Source organism: Lissotriton vulgaris, chromosome 2_1 (assembly GCF_964263255.1).
Source record: "Lissotriton vulgaris chromosome 2_1, aLisVul1.2, whole genome shotgun sequence".
NCBI lineage: Eukaryota > Metazoa > Chordata > Amphibia > Caudata > Salamandridae > Lissotriton > Lissotriton vulgaris.
This window is the reverse complement of record NC_141687.1, coordinates 404,515,898-404,532,583: the sequence shown is the minus strand read 5'-3', so window position 1 is coordinate 404,532,583 and position 16,686 is coordinate 404,515,898. Positions and strand designations below refer to the sequence as shown.

At 40.6% G+C, this 16,686-nt stretch overlaps 1 protein-coding gene across 2 annotated transcripts in view; it reads right to left on the bottom strand.

Annotated features, from left to right (window-relative positions):
- The window catches only part of NBEAL1 (neurobeachin like 1), a 916,399-nt gene that overhangs the window by 254,357 nt on the left and 645,356 nt on the right, over positions 1–16,686 (bottom strand). For both annotated transcript variants that reach the window (XM_086955272.1, XM_086955273.1), the window contains 3 exons: positions 15,708–15,809; positions 11,620–11,715; positions 11,056–11,180 (listed from right to left, as the gene is read on the bottom strand). In XM_086955272.1, coding sequence (XP_086811398.1) covers positions 11,056–11,180; positions 11,620–11,715; positions 15,708–15,809 — 323 coding nt within the window. The remainder of the gene's footprint in view (positions 1–11,055; positions 11,181–11,619; positions 11,716–15,707; positions 15,810–16,686) is intronic.

Here is a 16,686-nt window from a genome sequence, read left to right as displayed (position 1 = left end):
GTGAAGGAATTGTGATGGGATTCTCTGTAAGGATGTATGTACCTCATTCAGTGGAGATTCTCCTCACAAGAGGAAAAACACAATACATGACTAGCAGCAGAATGACCCGATATGAAGAAGTAATTTTGGGAGCTGAAAATGTGACAATTGCCACATGTGTGAATGTTAATCCTTCTACACTATTACCCGACACTATTGAAGCAGAAGTGAAAGGTGAGCTTGATCACAAATGTCTGGATGTTCTTGAATATTGCACAAAACCCAGACCAGATATTAACGAACAAACCATTACCTGAATCTGATTTTGTGATGTTTGTGGATGGATCATGTCTGAGAACAGAGAGTATTTACAACAAGGGGTGGTGAGGGACAGAGTCTCTGAATTAAACAGAATACTCTCACCCAGTCAAGAGATCAGGGCTAGATCCAACACCGTTTTTTAGCTCACTGCACCATCCCAGTTTCAGAACATGGCTGTATGCAAATTAGTCTGTTCCTGTCCCAGTGCATGATGGGAACAGGGCAAACCAAACTACAAAAGCCAATTCTTACACTGGGAAGGAAACAAGCTACCGGGAACCGGTTTCTGGCATTTCAGCCTCTTCGGCCCGGCTTGCTTGAATCCTGATGGTGCAATGAGCAAGGGACTCACATCTGAGCATACCCTTCCACGCTTAGGGTGGACAAAAATATTTACAACAAGGGGTGGTGAGGGACAGAGTCTCTGAATTAAACAGAATACTCTCACCCAGTCAAGAGATCAGGGCTAGATCCAACACCGTTTTTTAGCTCACTGCACCATCCCAGTTTCAGAACATGGCTGTATGCAAATTAGTCTGTTCCTGTCCCAGTGCATGATGGGAACAGGGCAAACCAAACTACAAAAGCCAATTCTTACACTGGGAAGGAAACAAGCTACCGGGAACCGGTTTCTGGCATTTCAGCCTCTTCGGCCCGGCTTGCTTGAATCCTGATGGTGCAATGAGCAAGGGACTCACATCTGAGCATACCCTTCCACGCTTAGGGTGGACAAAAATATTTACAACAAGGGGTGGTGAGGGACAGAGTCTCTGAATTAAACAGAATACGCTCACCCAGTCAAGAGATCAGGGCTAGATCCAACACCGTTTTTTAGCTCACTGCACCATCCCAGTTTCAGAACATGGCTGTATGCAAATTAGTCTGTTCCTGTCCCAGTGCATGATGGGAACAGGGCAAACCAAACTACAAAAGCCAATTCTTACACTGGGAAGGAAACAAGCTACCGGGAACCGGTTTCTGGCATTTCAGCCTCTTCGGCCCGGCTTGCTTGAATCCTGATGGTGCAATGAGCAAGGGACTCACATCTGAGCATACCCTTCCACGCTTAGGGTGGACAAAAATATTTACAACAAGGGGTGGTGAGGGACAGAGTCTCTGAATTAAACAGAATACTCTCACCCAGTCAAGAGATCAGGGCTAGATCCAACACCGTTTTTTAGCTCACTGCACCATCCCAGTTTCAGAACATGGCTGTATGCAAATTAGTCTGTTCCTGTCCCAGTGCATGATGGGAACAGGGCAAACCAAACTACAAAAGCCAATTCTTACACTGGGAAGGAAACAAGCTACCGGGAACCGGTTTCTGGCATTTCAGCCTCTTCGGCCCGGCTTGCTTGAATCCTGATGGTGCAATGAGCAAGGGACTCACATCTGAGCATACCCTTCCACGCTTAGGGTGGACAAAAATATTTACAACAAGGGGTGGTGAGGGACAGAGTCTCTGAATTAAACAGAATACTCTCACCCAGTCAAGAGATCAGGGCTAGATCCAACACCGTTTTTTAGCTCACTGCACCATCCCAGTTTCAGAACATGGCTGTATGCAAATTAGTCTGTTCCTGTCCCAGTGCATGATGGGAACAGGGCAAACCAAACTACAAAAGCCAATTCTTACACTGGGAAGGAAACAAGCTACCGGGAACCGGTTTCTGGCATTTCAGCCTCTTCGGCCCGGCTTGCTTGAATCCTGATGGTGCAATGAGCAAGGGACTCACATCTGAGCATACCCTTCCACGCTTAGGGTGGACAAAAATATTTACAGACTGATTGCATATAGCCAGGTTCTGAGCTGGGATGGGGCAGTGAGATAAATAACGGTGATGGATCAAGCCCTGATCTTTGGACTGGGTAAGAGTGGTCTGTTTAACTCAGACACTCTGTTCATCACCACCCCCTTTTCTAAATCATTGAGAACAGAGAGTGGCATTTTAAGCGCTGCTTATGCCATTTGTACAGTAGCAGAATTGTTGGAAGCATCTTGTTTGAAAGGAATTCATTCTGCTCAAGTAGCGGAGTTGATTGCTTTGGTACAAGCATGTGAACTGGGAAAAGAGGTGAAAGTAACCATAGTGACAGATAGTCAATATGGCTATGGAGTTGTTCATGATTATGGACAACTCTGGTCTCAAAGAGGTTATTTAACTTCTGCGGAACACCTATTCGGATTGCTGAATTCGTGAAGACATTGATAAATGTAATTCAGCTTCCTGAAAGAATAGCTGTAGTGACGTGTTCAGCGCACAAAAAGAATGAGGATTACATTTTTAGAGGAAAAAATTATGCGGATGCCATTGCAAAGCATTGTGCGAAAAATCAAATTTCAATCAATCGAGATAAGCTGAAAGAACATGTTCCGAATCTTTTGATGCTAACCACTGTAGTTGAGACATGGCAGGAAGTGAAGCAGATGCAGGAGGAGGCAGAACCAGAAAAAAAATATAGTTGGCTAAAGGCAGGATGTAGACAGAGAGAAGAAGATGAAATTTGGGTTCACAAAGATGAAAGACCAGAAATGCCCGATAGCATGATTTCAGACATGGCTTGAATGTACCATGGTCAAGCCTATATTGGAAGAGATGCCATGATTCGTCTTTTCAGACAAACTTGGCATAATCCCAAGTTCAGGATGATTGCTGAAAGTTTGTGCCAAAGGTGTCTAATATGTCAGCAATTTAATCCAAACAGAAGAACCGTTGTGAGTTTGGGAACCATAGGATGGGAGGGTGGTCCATTTACAAGGGTTCAAATGTATTTTGTGGAAATGCCCTCATTAGGTATGATCTTGTGATAATTTGTATGTTCTCCCGATGGGGGAAAGCATTCCCCACAAGGAGGAATGATGGAATAACTGTTGCCAAATTGCTTTTACGAGAAATAATACCGTGCTTTGGATTCCCAGTATCAATTGAATCAGACCGCGGATCACATTTTCAAAATGAGTTGATGCAAATGATCTGAGAAGCTCTGGACATTTGCCAGAAGCTGCATTGTGCTTACAGAGCTGAGGCTTCAGGGGTGGTAGAGCCGGTAAATGGAACTATTAAAAACAGAATTGCAAAAATGTCTTTGGCAACAGGACTTAAATGGCCAGACGCTTTGCCGCTTGTCCTGATGACATTGAGAAGCATTCCTGACTAGAAAACTGGACTAAGTCCACATGAGATTTTGATGGGCAGGGTAATGAGGCAGACCTACGTACCTGTTAACAAATTATTGACAGTAAATGATGATATCATATTGGACTACTGCAAAAATCTGTCTGATGTGGTAACTTCTGTGCTCCACCAGGTGGGAACTGAGTCAAATTCTAAAGAGAAAAATCTAGCTCATGATCTAGTCCCTGGAGACTGAGTTCGAGTGAAGGTACATCGCAGGAGAAATTGTTTGGTACCTCGGTGGCAGACAGGTGATTTTGGTCAGTACCACTGCAGTCAAGTGTGCTGGATTGCCAGCCACACCATCCGTGTGCCTGCACCTGAATACCCATACGACGGTTAGAGTACAACTGACTCTGATTCTGAAGCTGAATCAGAAAATACTTCAGATACTGAAGATCGACAGGAATGTCGACATCGGGAAGTATCAGAAGCCAGTTCTGCGTCTGAAGGTGAAGTTGAAAGGGAGATTGTGGAGATACCAGATTCCGAAGATCAATTTGAAGGTCGAGAATCGGTAAAGACAGACACCAGTAAAGACGCGAAAGTAAGTGAAGATAAGGTCATTGAAGAGGAGAAAGCTGAAGAGAAATCTGGAAACTCTGAAGGCAGGAACGGAAATCCTGAAACTGGGGAAGAGAAAGTGACTCACGAAAAGGATGAGATTCCAAGTACCAGTTATGAAGGTGTTCCTAACAGAGTAACAGAAAACAAAGCTGAATCTGATGAAGACAAAGACATTGTAAAGATCATAATCAATGACACAGTTGAAGATACTGAAAGTGAAACTGATGACAGTTCAGATGAAATTGCATCAAGAAAAAGCCCTAGGAAAAGAGCTTGGAGAGTGGAGTATAACACAATAGAGCCAAAGACTAAGAAAATCTGTAAAGGAGATAATTGGCCTAAAGAAACTGGTGGACTGAGATTTAAACTTGTGAACAAAGCAAAAGAGCCAGAAGAGCAAGTGAATGAGATCACTAGCCAGAGAGAAATAATGGGAAAGAAAATAGAAGTTATCCAAAGGCCAATAAGAGTAAGACAACCAAATCAGAAGTACAAATCGCCTGAGTGGACTTATATAGGTTTACCGCCCATTGCTGAAGTCAATAGTAGTCAAGAAAACTTGTACTGCCTAAAAGTGATTGGGAAAAGTGAGTAAAAGAAGTCAACTTAAAGAAAAGAGATAGATGATCAAAGTATATGATATTAAGTAAAAGCCTACAAGTCCTGTGAGACAGATATTGTAAATATAGAAGAGGTCGGAGTTGACATAAGGTCGAAGAAATCTTGTTAGAAGAATTAAATACGTCATAGATTAGAAAAGAATTGACATAAGGTCGAAGAAATCTTGTTAGTGAATTGTTTGGTGTGTAATTCATAGGTGACGCTAGGTCGAAGAAACTGTGTTAGAAAAATGACTACCAGTAATCATAAAACAAAATGTTCTATTTTTAGAAAATGGTGTAGATGTTTTTCCATTTGTATGGGATTATTGATAATATTATGGATAACTTAGCCATTGTTCTTCCTTTCCAAGATAATTTAACGAAAATAAAATCAAATGTGAGTTTGAATACGCCAAGTGAGAAAGTAGAAGCTCATGGGACTCATATGTATAGACCAGAGATGCATCAGGATAGGTCAATTAGGGATTTTACAAAGAACACCTTTTCAAGATTATTACTTGAGTACATCAAAACCAAGAATGTCGATGATTGCTATGTTTGTGTAAAATTGCCTGATTCATTGTCAGAAGGTGTGACTTATCACCTTCCTCTTACATATGGAGTGACCTGTAGTGTGATTGCAAGTTTTTTTTATCAGACTGGGAAATTGGAATACCATTATTCTAATGTAGATGACATTTTTGCTAAATTAAGAATTGATAATTCATTGAACAAAAAGAGACCTGGAAAAGTAATGGGAGAGTATTTCTTAGAAATGGAAGAATTGACCCATGAATATGCTTTTAATCATAATTTGACATGTAAATTGAGAATTGAGGAAAATACTTTTCTGGATATGGTTGAACAGAGAAGAATTGCTTATAAAAGAAATGAGAAAGTAAAACATGAAAAATGAAAGTATTGGACATTTAATGATGAAAATCTGGATGATAAGAATGTGAATGTAGCTAAAAACATAGATACACCAATGTTAGGGAAATTTTGTATAAGAAGAGACAATAATGTGTATAACAATTATTTTGTGGGTGCAAGCCAATGTAAAGACACTTATAGAATTATAGGGATTTGGGGATTCGAAGGAGGAAAAGATCTTGTTTTCCCGGGTGTTTATTTTATTTGTGGGAATAGAGCCTATTATAGGTTACCTGACCATTGTTATGGAACTTGTTATGTGGGATTGGTCTTTCCTAAAATTTTCAATGTGGATAGAGGTACTAATGGTAAACATGAGATAGGCAAAGTTCTTAGTCGAAAAAGAAGAGAGAGTGTGTTGGAAATAATAGGTGATGTTTTTGGAGCACTGATACCAGCAGTGGGAATTTCATTTAATGCAAATAGAATCCGAAAATTGTCTACGATAGTTGATAGATTGTCAACGGATACCGCAGGAGGTTTCCTGATGGTTAATACTGAAATGGTTGCCATGAGAGCAATGGTAATGCAAAATCGACTTGCCCTTGATATAATTTTAGCAAAAGAGGGAGGAGTCTGTGAAAAGTGCAACATTGTTGTACTTATATTCCAGATAAAAGCCAACATTTTGAAAAGTATATTACAAACATTACAGATTTACATAAAGAAATTGAACCACTGGAGGTTGAAGGTGTTCTTGAGAAATTAGGTAGAAGTCTTACAGCAGTTAAGCATTGGATTCAGGAGATAGGTAGTTCAATTATAGGTAAAATATTAATTCCAATAACAAATATAGTAACAGTGATTTTTCTGATAAACCTATGTTGTATATGCAAAGGTAGAAGAGATTTTAGAAAAGCACTACAGAAGACAATTCAAGAAAGAAAAGCAAGAGAAAGAGAAAAGAATGAAATAGAGATGGAAGAAATTAGAGAAAAGATTTTTAAAGAAACAAAGGAGAAGGTTACTAGAATATAGATTATACTAATATCAAGAATTCGAAACATGTTCTGCTAAATTTTCCAACATTTTGGGAGATGTTTGGTGATGGGATCACCAGATGAGGGAATTGATGGAGCGAAGTGGAAAAACAAAATTTTGTATACCCCTCGTAAAGTCAATGTTCCATAACGTTAACAATCCACTAATGATGTGAGGTGATGAATTAATCAACCATAGTATAAGATGCATACATTTTTTTACACACGGGAGTACTAATCTTGCCTGCATGAACCAATATAATTAACTAATATATGTTGTAATTGTGATGTGAACTAATGCGTAGCTTAAATATAAACAAACGTAGTTTAAATATGCTTATTGTACACGTTTTTGTGCCAAATAGTCGTTGGATAAGTAAGTATAAAGTGCATTTATGTGGCTTATCTGCTAGGTAACAACTAATGGGAAATATTAGTTTGATGGGTGGTAAACAGAAGGGTTTCAGTACCATAATTAACATGAATTTGTGTTTGTTTCTATGATAGTTCCAAAAAGTGGCCTCCGAGGCCTGTTACAAAATGGTTGCCTGGGTAAACTGTGAGCAAGTGCTGGACAGCGCATGCGCGCCTAAAGCCTGCAAGTGAGAAGTGAACTGCCTGTGCTTGGAGAGGTTCAAGGCCGCGTTGCCCCGGAACCTAGGATGGTTGCCAAAGCATAGACAGTTGAGTGTTCAAAACGTGGGAAAGCAGTGACGAGTTAAGGAAGTGACCGGGCCAAAGACTGTTCCCAAACAAAGCAGTATTATAATTTTGATGATTCACCGTGAATATGATGTTGTAACGGTGAGGAGATGCTCACCCACCCCAAATTGCCCAATCAGAACCAGAATTGGTGATGTTAGATACTTTTTAGATAGATTAAGTTAGGAAATTAGTGTATAAAAAAACCCTGATTTTGCTTAGATTGGGTGGCTCTTTCGATTTCCTCTGCAGATGCTGCCGGACTGAAGATCGATTCTTGGATGTAAGAATTTCTTATTGTTTATTTGATTTTCTTTGCAGGACTATTAAGATAAGATGAGGGTGTTAGCTAGGGTTGTTAGGAGAGAGTGAATTTGGAACTATCTGTTCTTTGCTAAACTTCTTACTGAACTGTTAAATAAATGTCTATTTCTAAGCTTTAAAATAAATGATCATTTTAAAAAAATAAAGTTAAAAGATTCTTATTGAATAAATAAATAAATGCCTAAATGTCGGACATACTAAAAGTTTGCTTTGAATAAAAATTAGATAAATGGAGAAGTAAAAGCTGGTCTTTGGTTTTTCCTACGCCTAGTTTTCGTTCTAGCAGATCCACTGCCATTATGGTGGTGTGTCTGAATAAAATGCTGTTTAAATGAAACCATGTTAAATTGCTTTACATTGCGGGTGTAAATAAAAAATAGTTAAATAGGTTTAGACACTCTGCCAATGTTCTAGTAGGACTCCTGGTTCATTGGCCAAATCTGTGAAGCCGAATTAAATTAACAGAGTAAGTGTGCAGTGTAATGGGCCCCACTGTTGAATGAATGTGTGTTCTGAGGATTCGGGGAAATGGCCATGTTGATTTAGAATATATTTTTGGAGTCCCGCTGTAGCACATCTGTTTTCCCTTCCTGGATGACCACTGTACTACTCACAGCTTACTCCGCCATGCTCTCCCACCAAGGCCCTCCTCCCACTTTCTCGTGACAACACTGCCGGAGAGATCCCAGTGTCTGTTCCCTTATCAGCACGACCTCCGTGTGCTTCAGCTGGGCAGGTCTGCTCAACCCAGCACCTGTACAGCGCCTGTGCCCTCGTTATTCCCAGGCCGGTCTTCCTCGCCGCACTCCACCTTCACCTCGAGTGATCAGCCAGGGCAGGTCACAAACCTCTCCCCAACAGGAGGGCAATCCCTCTCCAACCTGCCGCTCAGGCCACTGCACTGCTCCAGTGGGGACTCCTCCAGCTGCCAGCTTCTTTCTCCTCACTCCCACCACAGCTTGCAGGCCGCGGCCGTCCATCGCAGCACCACGGCCGCCTCCACGGGCCGGGACCATTGAACAGGCCACCCCCCACTCACCGCGGCAGGAGCAAGATCACCTACGGTCCGCCACTCAGTCCACATCAGCCGCTCCTCGTTGCACCACGGGACCTCGCAGTCCCCTCGCCTCCCTCACTCGTCCGGCGCTGCCTGCGGTCGACCTTGGCCACGCCCGACTCTCCAGCCCAGGATCTCCAGTCTCACTGGTCTCACAGCTTTCCCGGCCTGCCCTCAAACTATGCAGCCCAGCGGGTCAATGCCTTTACAGTGGAGCCGCAATGCATTCAGGTACCACCCTCCTTACTGCAGCCCGCAGCTTGTCCTCCTTCCAGCGGTGCCCCCCCCCCCCCCCTGATGGCCGAGAACCGGGGCACCGCACTCCCTCCAGGCCCTCACAGCCAGCGGGGGTCCATCCACTTAGTTCGCATACGGGGCCTCGGGGCTTTCAGGCCTTAGTATTCTCGGGCTCCGCTGCAGGCGGTCATCCCACCAGCTCCTCGCCGCTATAAACCGCCGGTCTCTTCTGCGTGCCTCCAGCGAGAAGCTCCGCGCACCCCCGCAGCACTATCCTTTGTTCTACAGCGGGCCGCCCCCATTCTGGCCTCCAGCTCCGATTCCAATACGGAGGCGAATTTTGCTTAAACCCCGCAACTCATGGGCCGGCAATCAATAAATATGTGCCGGGGCAGGTCCGCACCCCCCTGCCGCCGCACAGCGTTCGCGGGCAGTCCAGGGGGCCAAGTATTTTCAGGATCACCCGGGGATGGCGGTGGAGCTCGGTGCTCACACAGCCAGCTCCATCGGCTTCCAAGTCACGCCCCCCGAAAGAGTTAGACAACCATGTCCTCTTTGTTATCACATAGAGATAATTGGAACGGTTCTTTAGATGATAATGGGTATCCAGTAATACCAAGAATGGTGCCTAAATCAAATAAATAACTGACTGCATAATAATGAGTCATAACCTTCCTTAGTGGACTATTCAAATAAGAATATGAATCTATACATGGATATAAAATATACTGAATAATGGAGTACTACTATTCCCAGATGTGTGAGAATATGTAACACAATGTAACTTTTATGGACTAATCAACTGAACGAGGAAGATTCTGCAGTTGCTTGTTTGAGCGAAAAAAGAGGATGCAAAAAAAAAAAGTATAAGACAGCGGGGAAGCATATTCACGTAAAAAGATGCTACTTTTTTTGAACATCAGCCAATAACCTTGCTCTTTTGCTACATTTTCTCACTTTAATAAATCTATACTTTTCCTTATTTTGAATGTTTTCTGTCTCCCCTAGAACATTTCCATCCTCACCGCTTTCTCTTCGGTTCTTCTCCTGAGGGACACATCTAAAAATGAATCAGTCTACAGTGAGTATGTACTAAGCAACTTTACACAGCCTATTTTTCCTCTTTCACCCTCATTTTGTCTTCTTCCCTCTTATGCTATCCTCCTTCTGTTCACCTGCAGCATTTTTAAGCAGCTTTAAATTCACAGAAATTACCAAGGTACTCATAAGTAATGCTCTGGGGGAGCCCAGAGTCAGGAACTCAGACTTCACAATGTTCAGACAGAGCAGATTCTCATTCATCCATGCCTGAATATTTCTGAGGATGAATGACATTTGAAATATTTACTAAGATATACTCCCCTGGATGGCTTCAGCTGATACACTTGGATTTGGAATCTTGTCTGATAATAGGTGAAAGGAAATGCTAGCCTGTTGCCCACCTTCCCAAGCGGAAGCGTGTTAAGATAGATTATTCTACAAGATATGACCAACCACAAAACAATGCAACATGTCGCTGGTTTGGATGAATGTTCTGGTTTTGCAGATAGAAAAGAAGAAAACAGCACCACCTCTGTACAGTCAAAGCCCACACAGAAAAAAAATGGACAACAATGTACCATGGTTAAGCGTAACAAACAATTTTGAATAATCTAAAATAAACATCACAATCATCCAGTACAGGACATCTTCAGCTGCATAAATTATCACCATCTCAGTTCTGTCGCATGAATGGAAATCAAACTGATAAAAACATACTAAGATATTATTATCAATGTCGTTTTTAATCTTCTCCAGTAATTTGAAATTAAGTAATAGTACGCGGAAATTATAGAGACTGGAAATGTTAATTTATTTGTAATGGAGCGGTGCCAAATCTTAATAGAAAAATATATTGTAATAGGGTTAGCCAGATTTAATTTTTAAAACGTGTTTTTACCAGGAAAGAGATGTCCAGAATACACTTCACAGGGCTGAAATTATCAACATGCAGGGCAGGGTTTAGAGAAGCTAAAAGGTTATTAAAAACAGAAAAGATAAGTGTATGAAAGGGACTTGGATTTTAATGTTCATCTTGGAGCAGAGTCCATGTCTTCTATATAGTTCTAAATATTAACGAGTGGAAAATGGTTCAATATCAAATATAAAAAGTTCAAAACAGGAGAAAATTAACCTACTTTTCTTTCACTGTTAGAGCATTCTTCTGATTAACTACTCCAATGGGTCTGGAGAGGTCTCTGAACACTGCTGGGTTATTAAGGTCCAACTCATCAGAAGTATAATCTCGCAAAACCCAGGGAAACTGAAAAACACAAACAAAATTGTACGAAACGACATTAGACGGTCACATATAGTTCTACGTTCCCTGCAGAGTTTCACATTTCCTCCATGTTTAAAATATTGCCCCTCCCATTCGTTTCTGTGAGAAACCAGCTTCACAGCCCGTACACACACACACACACACACACACACACACATTTTGAATTTTTCACTGTATTTGTATTCCTCATTGTGGACATTTTAGTGAAGCACCAATTTAAAACAAATTAAAAGTGCATACAATGTGTAATTTATGGAGAATATAATTAGGCAAAATAATACTTGGTCAAAGTATACATATAGTAGGTCAGTTTTATTACAGTTTATTAGTTTATTCGTTTATCACTTCCCATTTGTAACCTGCTCGCAGATATAGAATTGAGGCTGACAGAGTTCCAAATATAACAAAAGAAACAAATTACCACTGGATATTGTGCAAGGTCATTATATGTCCTCCCAGCTATTGTGTTCAACTGAATAAGATAGTCGAAGTTCGAAATCTCCCTGTTCACCCATTTCTATAAAAAATAAAAAAAAACATTAAACAACACATTCCACATGAACATGATATTTTCGTCAACTCACAGCCTGGCAGGTATTTAAGTGATTCACAGTTACAGAAAAAGGAAGAAGCCTTGAAAACTGTACAGAGCTAAGTTGTGAACCAATCTACTAGACAGAATTTCTCCATGTGGAGATCAAGCTGCTCAGTAGAAGCAAGTGAGAAAATATACTTGCCTAAACAAAAGTGCAATAGGCTAATAAAGCAACTATTAATCTGAGTGCTTAAGAAAGGTATTTTATTTATTTCATTGACAGTGTGGCGTAATGGTTAATTTCAGGCATTAGGGCACATTTGGAAAGGGATGAGGGAATTCGTGGGTTTCCTCAGGAGTCATGGTGTTGTGTTTTTCATTCTGTCATCCAGTAATGCATATGTAACTTCCTCTCTCGCTCTGTTAGGTTAAGAGTTGTGCACAATTGGTGCACATAGCAAAACTAGTTCTTGGTGAGGTTTTGACAAGCACTTGTAACACCAATGTCATGGGCATCAATGCACTATTATTTGAGACCCTTTTTTGTATTTCAGTTATAAAAAGCAAAGTTAACAATAATACATTCTTTGCATGCTTTTGGGTGAAGTTAATCAGCCCATTGTATTCAAAGGTTGATGTTAGAACTTTCTCATCATTTGGAGCTTGCTAACCCGTTTCACACAACTGGATAGACACTAACCGGATCGGACAGACCGTATAAGGATCAACCTCCTTAATAACCTAATCACATTCCAGACTACAAATAAAGTAAGTTTCTTTTATTTAGAAAGCCCACGTCCTAGAAGAAGCCTGGAAAAAATGTGTCTGCAAGCTTCAAATGCTTACAAAATGTAACATTACCTGTGAATTACATGAACAGATTGACTTCACAAAACGACTCAATCTGATCCCTTTACAGTAGAATGTGTTTTACCAAGGACCCTCTTAGGATGCCCATAATCACTTCATAGTCCCAACGCAAAAGACTACTTGATATTGGCCTAGCCGTTTTACTAAATTAAGCTCATCTCCATTACCTGCTACATGCATTAAACCCCATAAAAGAAACCTTTGAATTGTGGCACGTTCCCTTTCACAAATGATTTCACTGAACATGAAATACATTTATATGATTAATGCCTGAACCACAATTAAGGATCTTCCACTGATGCTGTACCAGTACCGCATTCTCTTTAGTCTTCATGGTCTATTATGTTACCTTCTTTAGTACCCTCTCCCAAAGTTGCGAGAACTAAGCAGGACTTTACCCACCTTAGGTTAACATAATTTACAGTTAGTAACCTTTCACAGCTTTTAGATTTTCAAGGAACAAGACTTGTTACAGGGACCTTCTGCTACAATTCATGCTTTCTGAGTGCCTGGGTTTATTTCTGAGGTCAATCTGCTGCCTAACATCCTGGAAAAATAGAATGTGAGACTACTGTTGCCAAATTAAATCTCCCACTCTGGTAGAGTTGTCACACACAGCCCACAAACCTATGATGATTATGAGGTCCCTTCAGTTCCCATCTTTTCTCATCACTGCCTGTTCCTTTGCATATCCAATAAGAGGCATCTGGTGACTTATGCTATGTTGGTTTCTTCAAAATGTGGATTCTCCCATAGCTATGTTTGAAGAAAATCCAATACATTCCGTGATTATTCACATGCTACAATTTAATTTCAAGCTGTAGGGCTTCCTTGATATTTTACATTATCTATGACATCCAGTGATTGAATGTGCAACTATATGATGCTGCTCCCAGGCAGTTCAACTCTAAATTTATTTTTGATAGCATTGACTTTATCCAATTTAACTTCGGTCAGATATTCTACGCTCCATCCTGTGGATCATATTCACAATTTCTAGCTAGCACACAGAAAAAGGCAGATGATGCTGTCAGAGAGAAGTATATGCGTGTCTTCTTTTGAGTACAAATAATTCTATTGTATACCAAAGGCTATCATTATACATTATATATTTTATTATGCCACTCCATATTTAAAGAATTCACAACCTCATAAACAACAAATTCCAAATAGAATGCACCACTGTCTATAAAATCAACAAGCACATTCCTTAGCTCCAAGGGTTATTGTGAAAATTAAACAGAACTTTCTGCAAACCTCTGTTGTTCCATATTCACATTCCTCGCTTCCCCAGTGTTCCAAAGCTGTATCCCCTTTAAGGCTAAAGTCTGTCTTTAAGTCTAATGACAACAATTTTTAAAAATAAATACGAACGGATCTTTCAGCTTATTGTGGGAAAGACCAATGTTTGTGGTGTATGTAATGTAAAATAAGTTGGAATTGTAGAGCGTTGCTCGTCACCCGTGAGGGTATCCAGGCGGTGGTGTGGCCCAGCAGCTCCTTTCTAAGAATCCAAGGATTTGGATATACTTCTCCTCCCTCACTTTCTTTCACCCTCTCTCTAAACATCTCTTGTGAGGTTCTTTAAAAGCTTAGCAGGGGGACCATGCAATCCCAGTGATTACAAAATTGCTCTGGCTCTCAGTGAACATGGCATTCAGATCCTTCTGAGGAGACAACACTCACTACACCGATGTAATGCAACCTCTCATTACAGAGTGGAACGCAGCCTCATGTCCTGCAGCATCAAACTGACTGATATCCCAATACAGAAGAAATAAACAATAAGCATTAATCTCACCCTTCATGCACTGCAAAACTGTTTTAGCAATATGTTGTTGCATTAAACATCAAATTAACAAATATATACGCAACTATTCACTAGTATTTACATGGTGTGAACCAGCTGGTGAGCAATGTGGCTCTGTACATAATTACATCTTTGAATTAAACAAATCAATTACATTGCAGACATTTACATTTTAGGCACAAGTAGATAGAGTGATTTACACAACGTAAATAGATTTTTCAATCAATTGCCAAACACTACAACTAGTCGTTTAAAATAAATAAATAAATAAAGAAGGAAAACAGGTTAGCACGGAGACCCAGGTTCATTGGCTTTGAGAAATAAATGAAGGAGCAATGTATTGAGAGAGATCCTTGTAACGGAAGCATAGACAATTACAGATGACAAGTTCGATGCTGCGAACTTTGGACTACAGTAGCCATGTGAAGGTTTGAGAAGTGAAGAAAAGTGAGGTGTGGCACCACTGTTGAAGAACAATGGTGTTGTGGTGTGCAATTTTTAGTAAGATGGGGCAAAAAGCAGGCAGGCAGCATTGGTGTATGTGTGGTTGAGTTTGTTTCATATGCTCCATGGGCGCTAACTATCAACAGAGAGTGACAGTAGAGCTACATGCAATTTTATAATGACTTCATCATGAATGCACACAACATACAATAAAATGGCAGTACATAATCAGAAAATGCCCCAACAAACTGGAATGAATCCATTTAGAATATAGTTGTTACACAGATTTTTATAAACACAAATATTATAAAATTATATATAAATAGTGCACAAGGCATGTTACACTGTGATATTGTTTTATAAAGCACACATATTTGTGTGTTTTACGCTGCTGATTCTTGAACTAATGTCTGCACAGTAAGATTTTAATGGCTACAATAGATCTTAAACAACAAACATTTTAGAAAGTAAGATTCAGTACGTAGGGACAATGGTTATTCAATGAACCTGGAACTAAAAAAATACAATACAAGAGCCCTTCCTTTTTCAGATGCTGAATTTGTGGGAGGGAGTGGAGGTTCTGGCTACAAAAATGCAATGGTTACAGAACCACATAATGTTGGAGCCTTTTCTACAAGAAGAGGGGGAGGCTACAGTAACTGCACAGTTGAAAATTATTTAGGAAACAGATAAGTGGAAAGAATAGGTACAAGTCAGTGCTTGACAACACCAAGGATAATTTGTGTCCTTAAGACACACAGGTAGTATTAATCCAGCACATTCCACAATCCTGGGAAAGAAACTAAAAGTCTAAGCATTTGGCATATAAAAAAAACAAAGACAAACCTACCTGAGTTAACCCAGATGATTTTAGTAACTCTTGTGGTGACCTGGTCCCATAAAGATTTGGAGGACGTAGTGACAAGATTCGACTGTATATTCTGTTTCTGTCCTGTAACATATGTAATCTCATGAATCAAAAACCTTTAGCTGATTGCACATTCATAAAATGTAAAAACAACAAGTATTAGCAAATTCTATAGGTCTGGCCTTGAAAAGCTTGTGTGACTGATTTTTTTGGATGTTATTCTGGAAAAGTATATAAACGCCAATTGGTTGCATTCGTGGAATCCCAGAACACCCTTCACCCCTCTCAATCAGGTTTTAGAGAGGGGTTTTCTACGGAATCTTCTCTTCTTGCAGTGACTGAATTGATAAGACAGAGGTTAAATGAGGTTGAAACCGTGGTCCTTATATTATTGGACCTCAGCACTGCGTTTGACACAGTATCTCACTCTATCTTGCCGAAAGCCTTGCAGGCGATGGGCCTAGCTGGACGAGCCTTGCAGTGGGTTGCATCTTTTTTAGACCGAACCTTTCAGGTCTTTTCTGCGTCAGCGAATTCCAACTCTTACTCGTCCCCCTATGTGGTTCCCCGAGGGTCAGTGCTGAGCCCTCTGCTTTTTAATGTGTATATCCGTCCATTGTCGGATGTGGTGGAAGAGGCTGGTCTCTCCCTCTTTTCCTATGCTGATGACACTAAGATCATGTTTTCGCTTTCCTTGGCAAAGAGGTCAGACCCTTCTGCCCTACAGTCAGGTCTGAGTAAAGTTGCATCTTGGATGCAAAACAATCTACTCAAACTGAACGGTGGTAACAAGTTATGAATTTAGGAAAGGAACACAATCTATGGAGTCCTCAGCACTGGCCCCCCCGAATTGGGTATGTTGCCTTTGCTGGTACACCATGATCGTAATCTGGGTTTCACCATTGGTAAACAACTTTCAATGAAGCAACAAGTCATTTTATCAGCCATCTGTTTTACCATT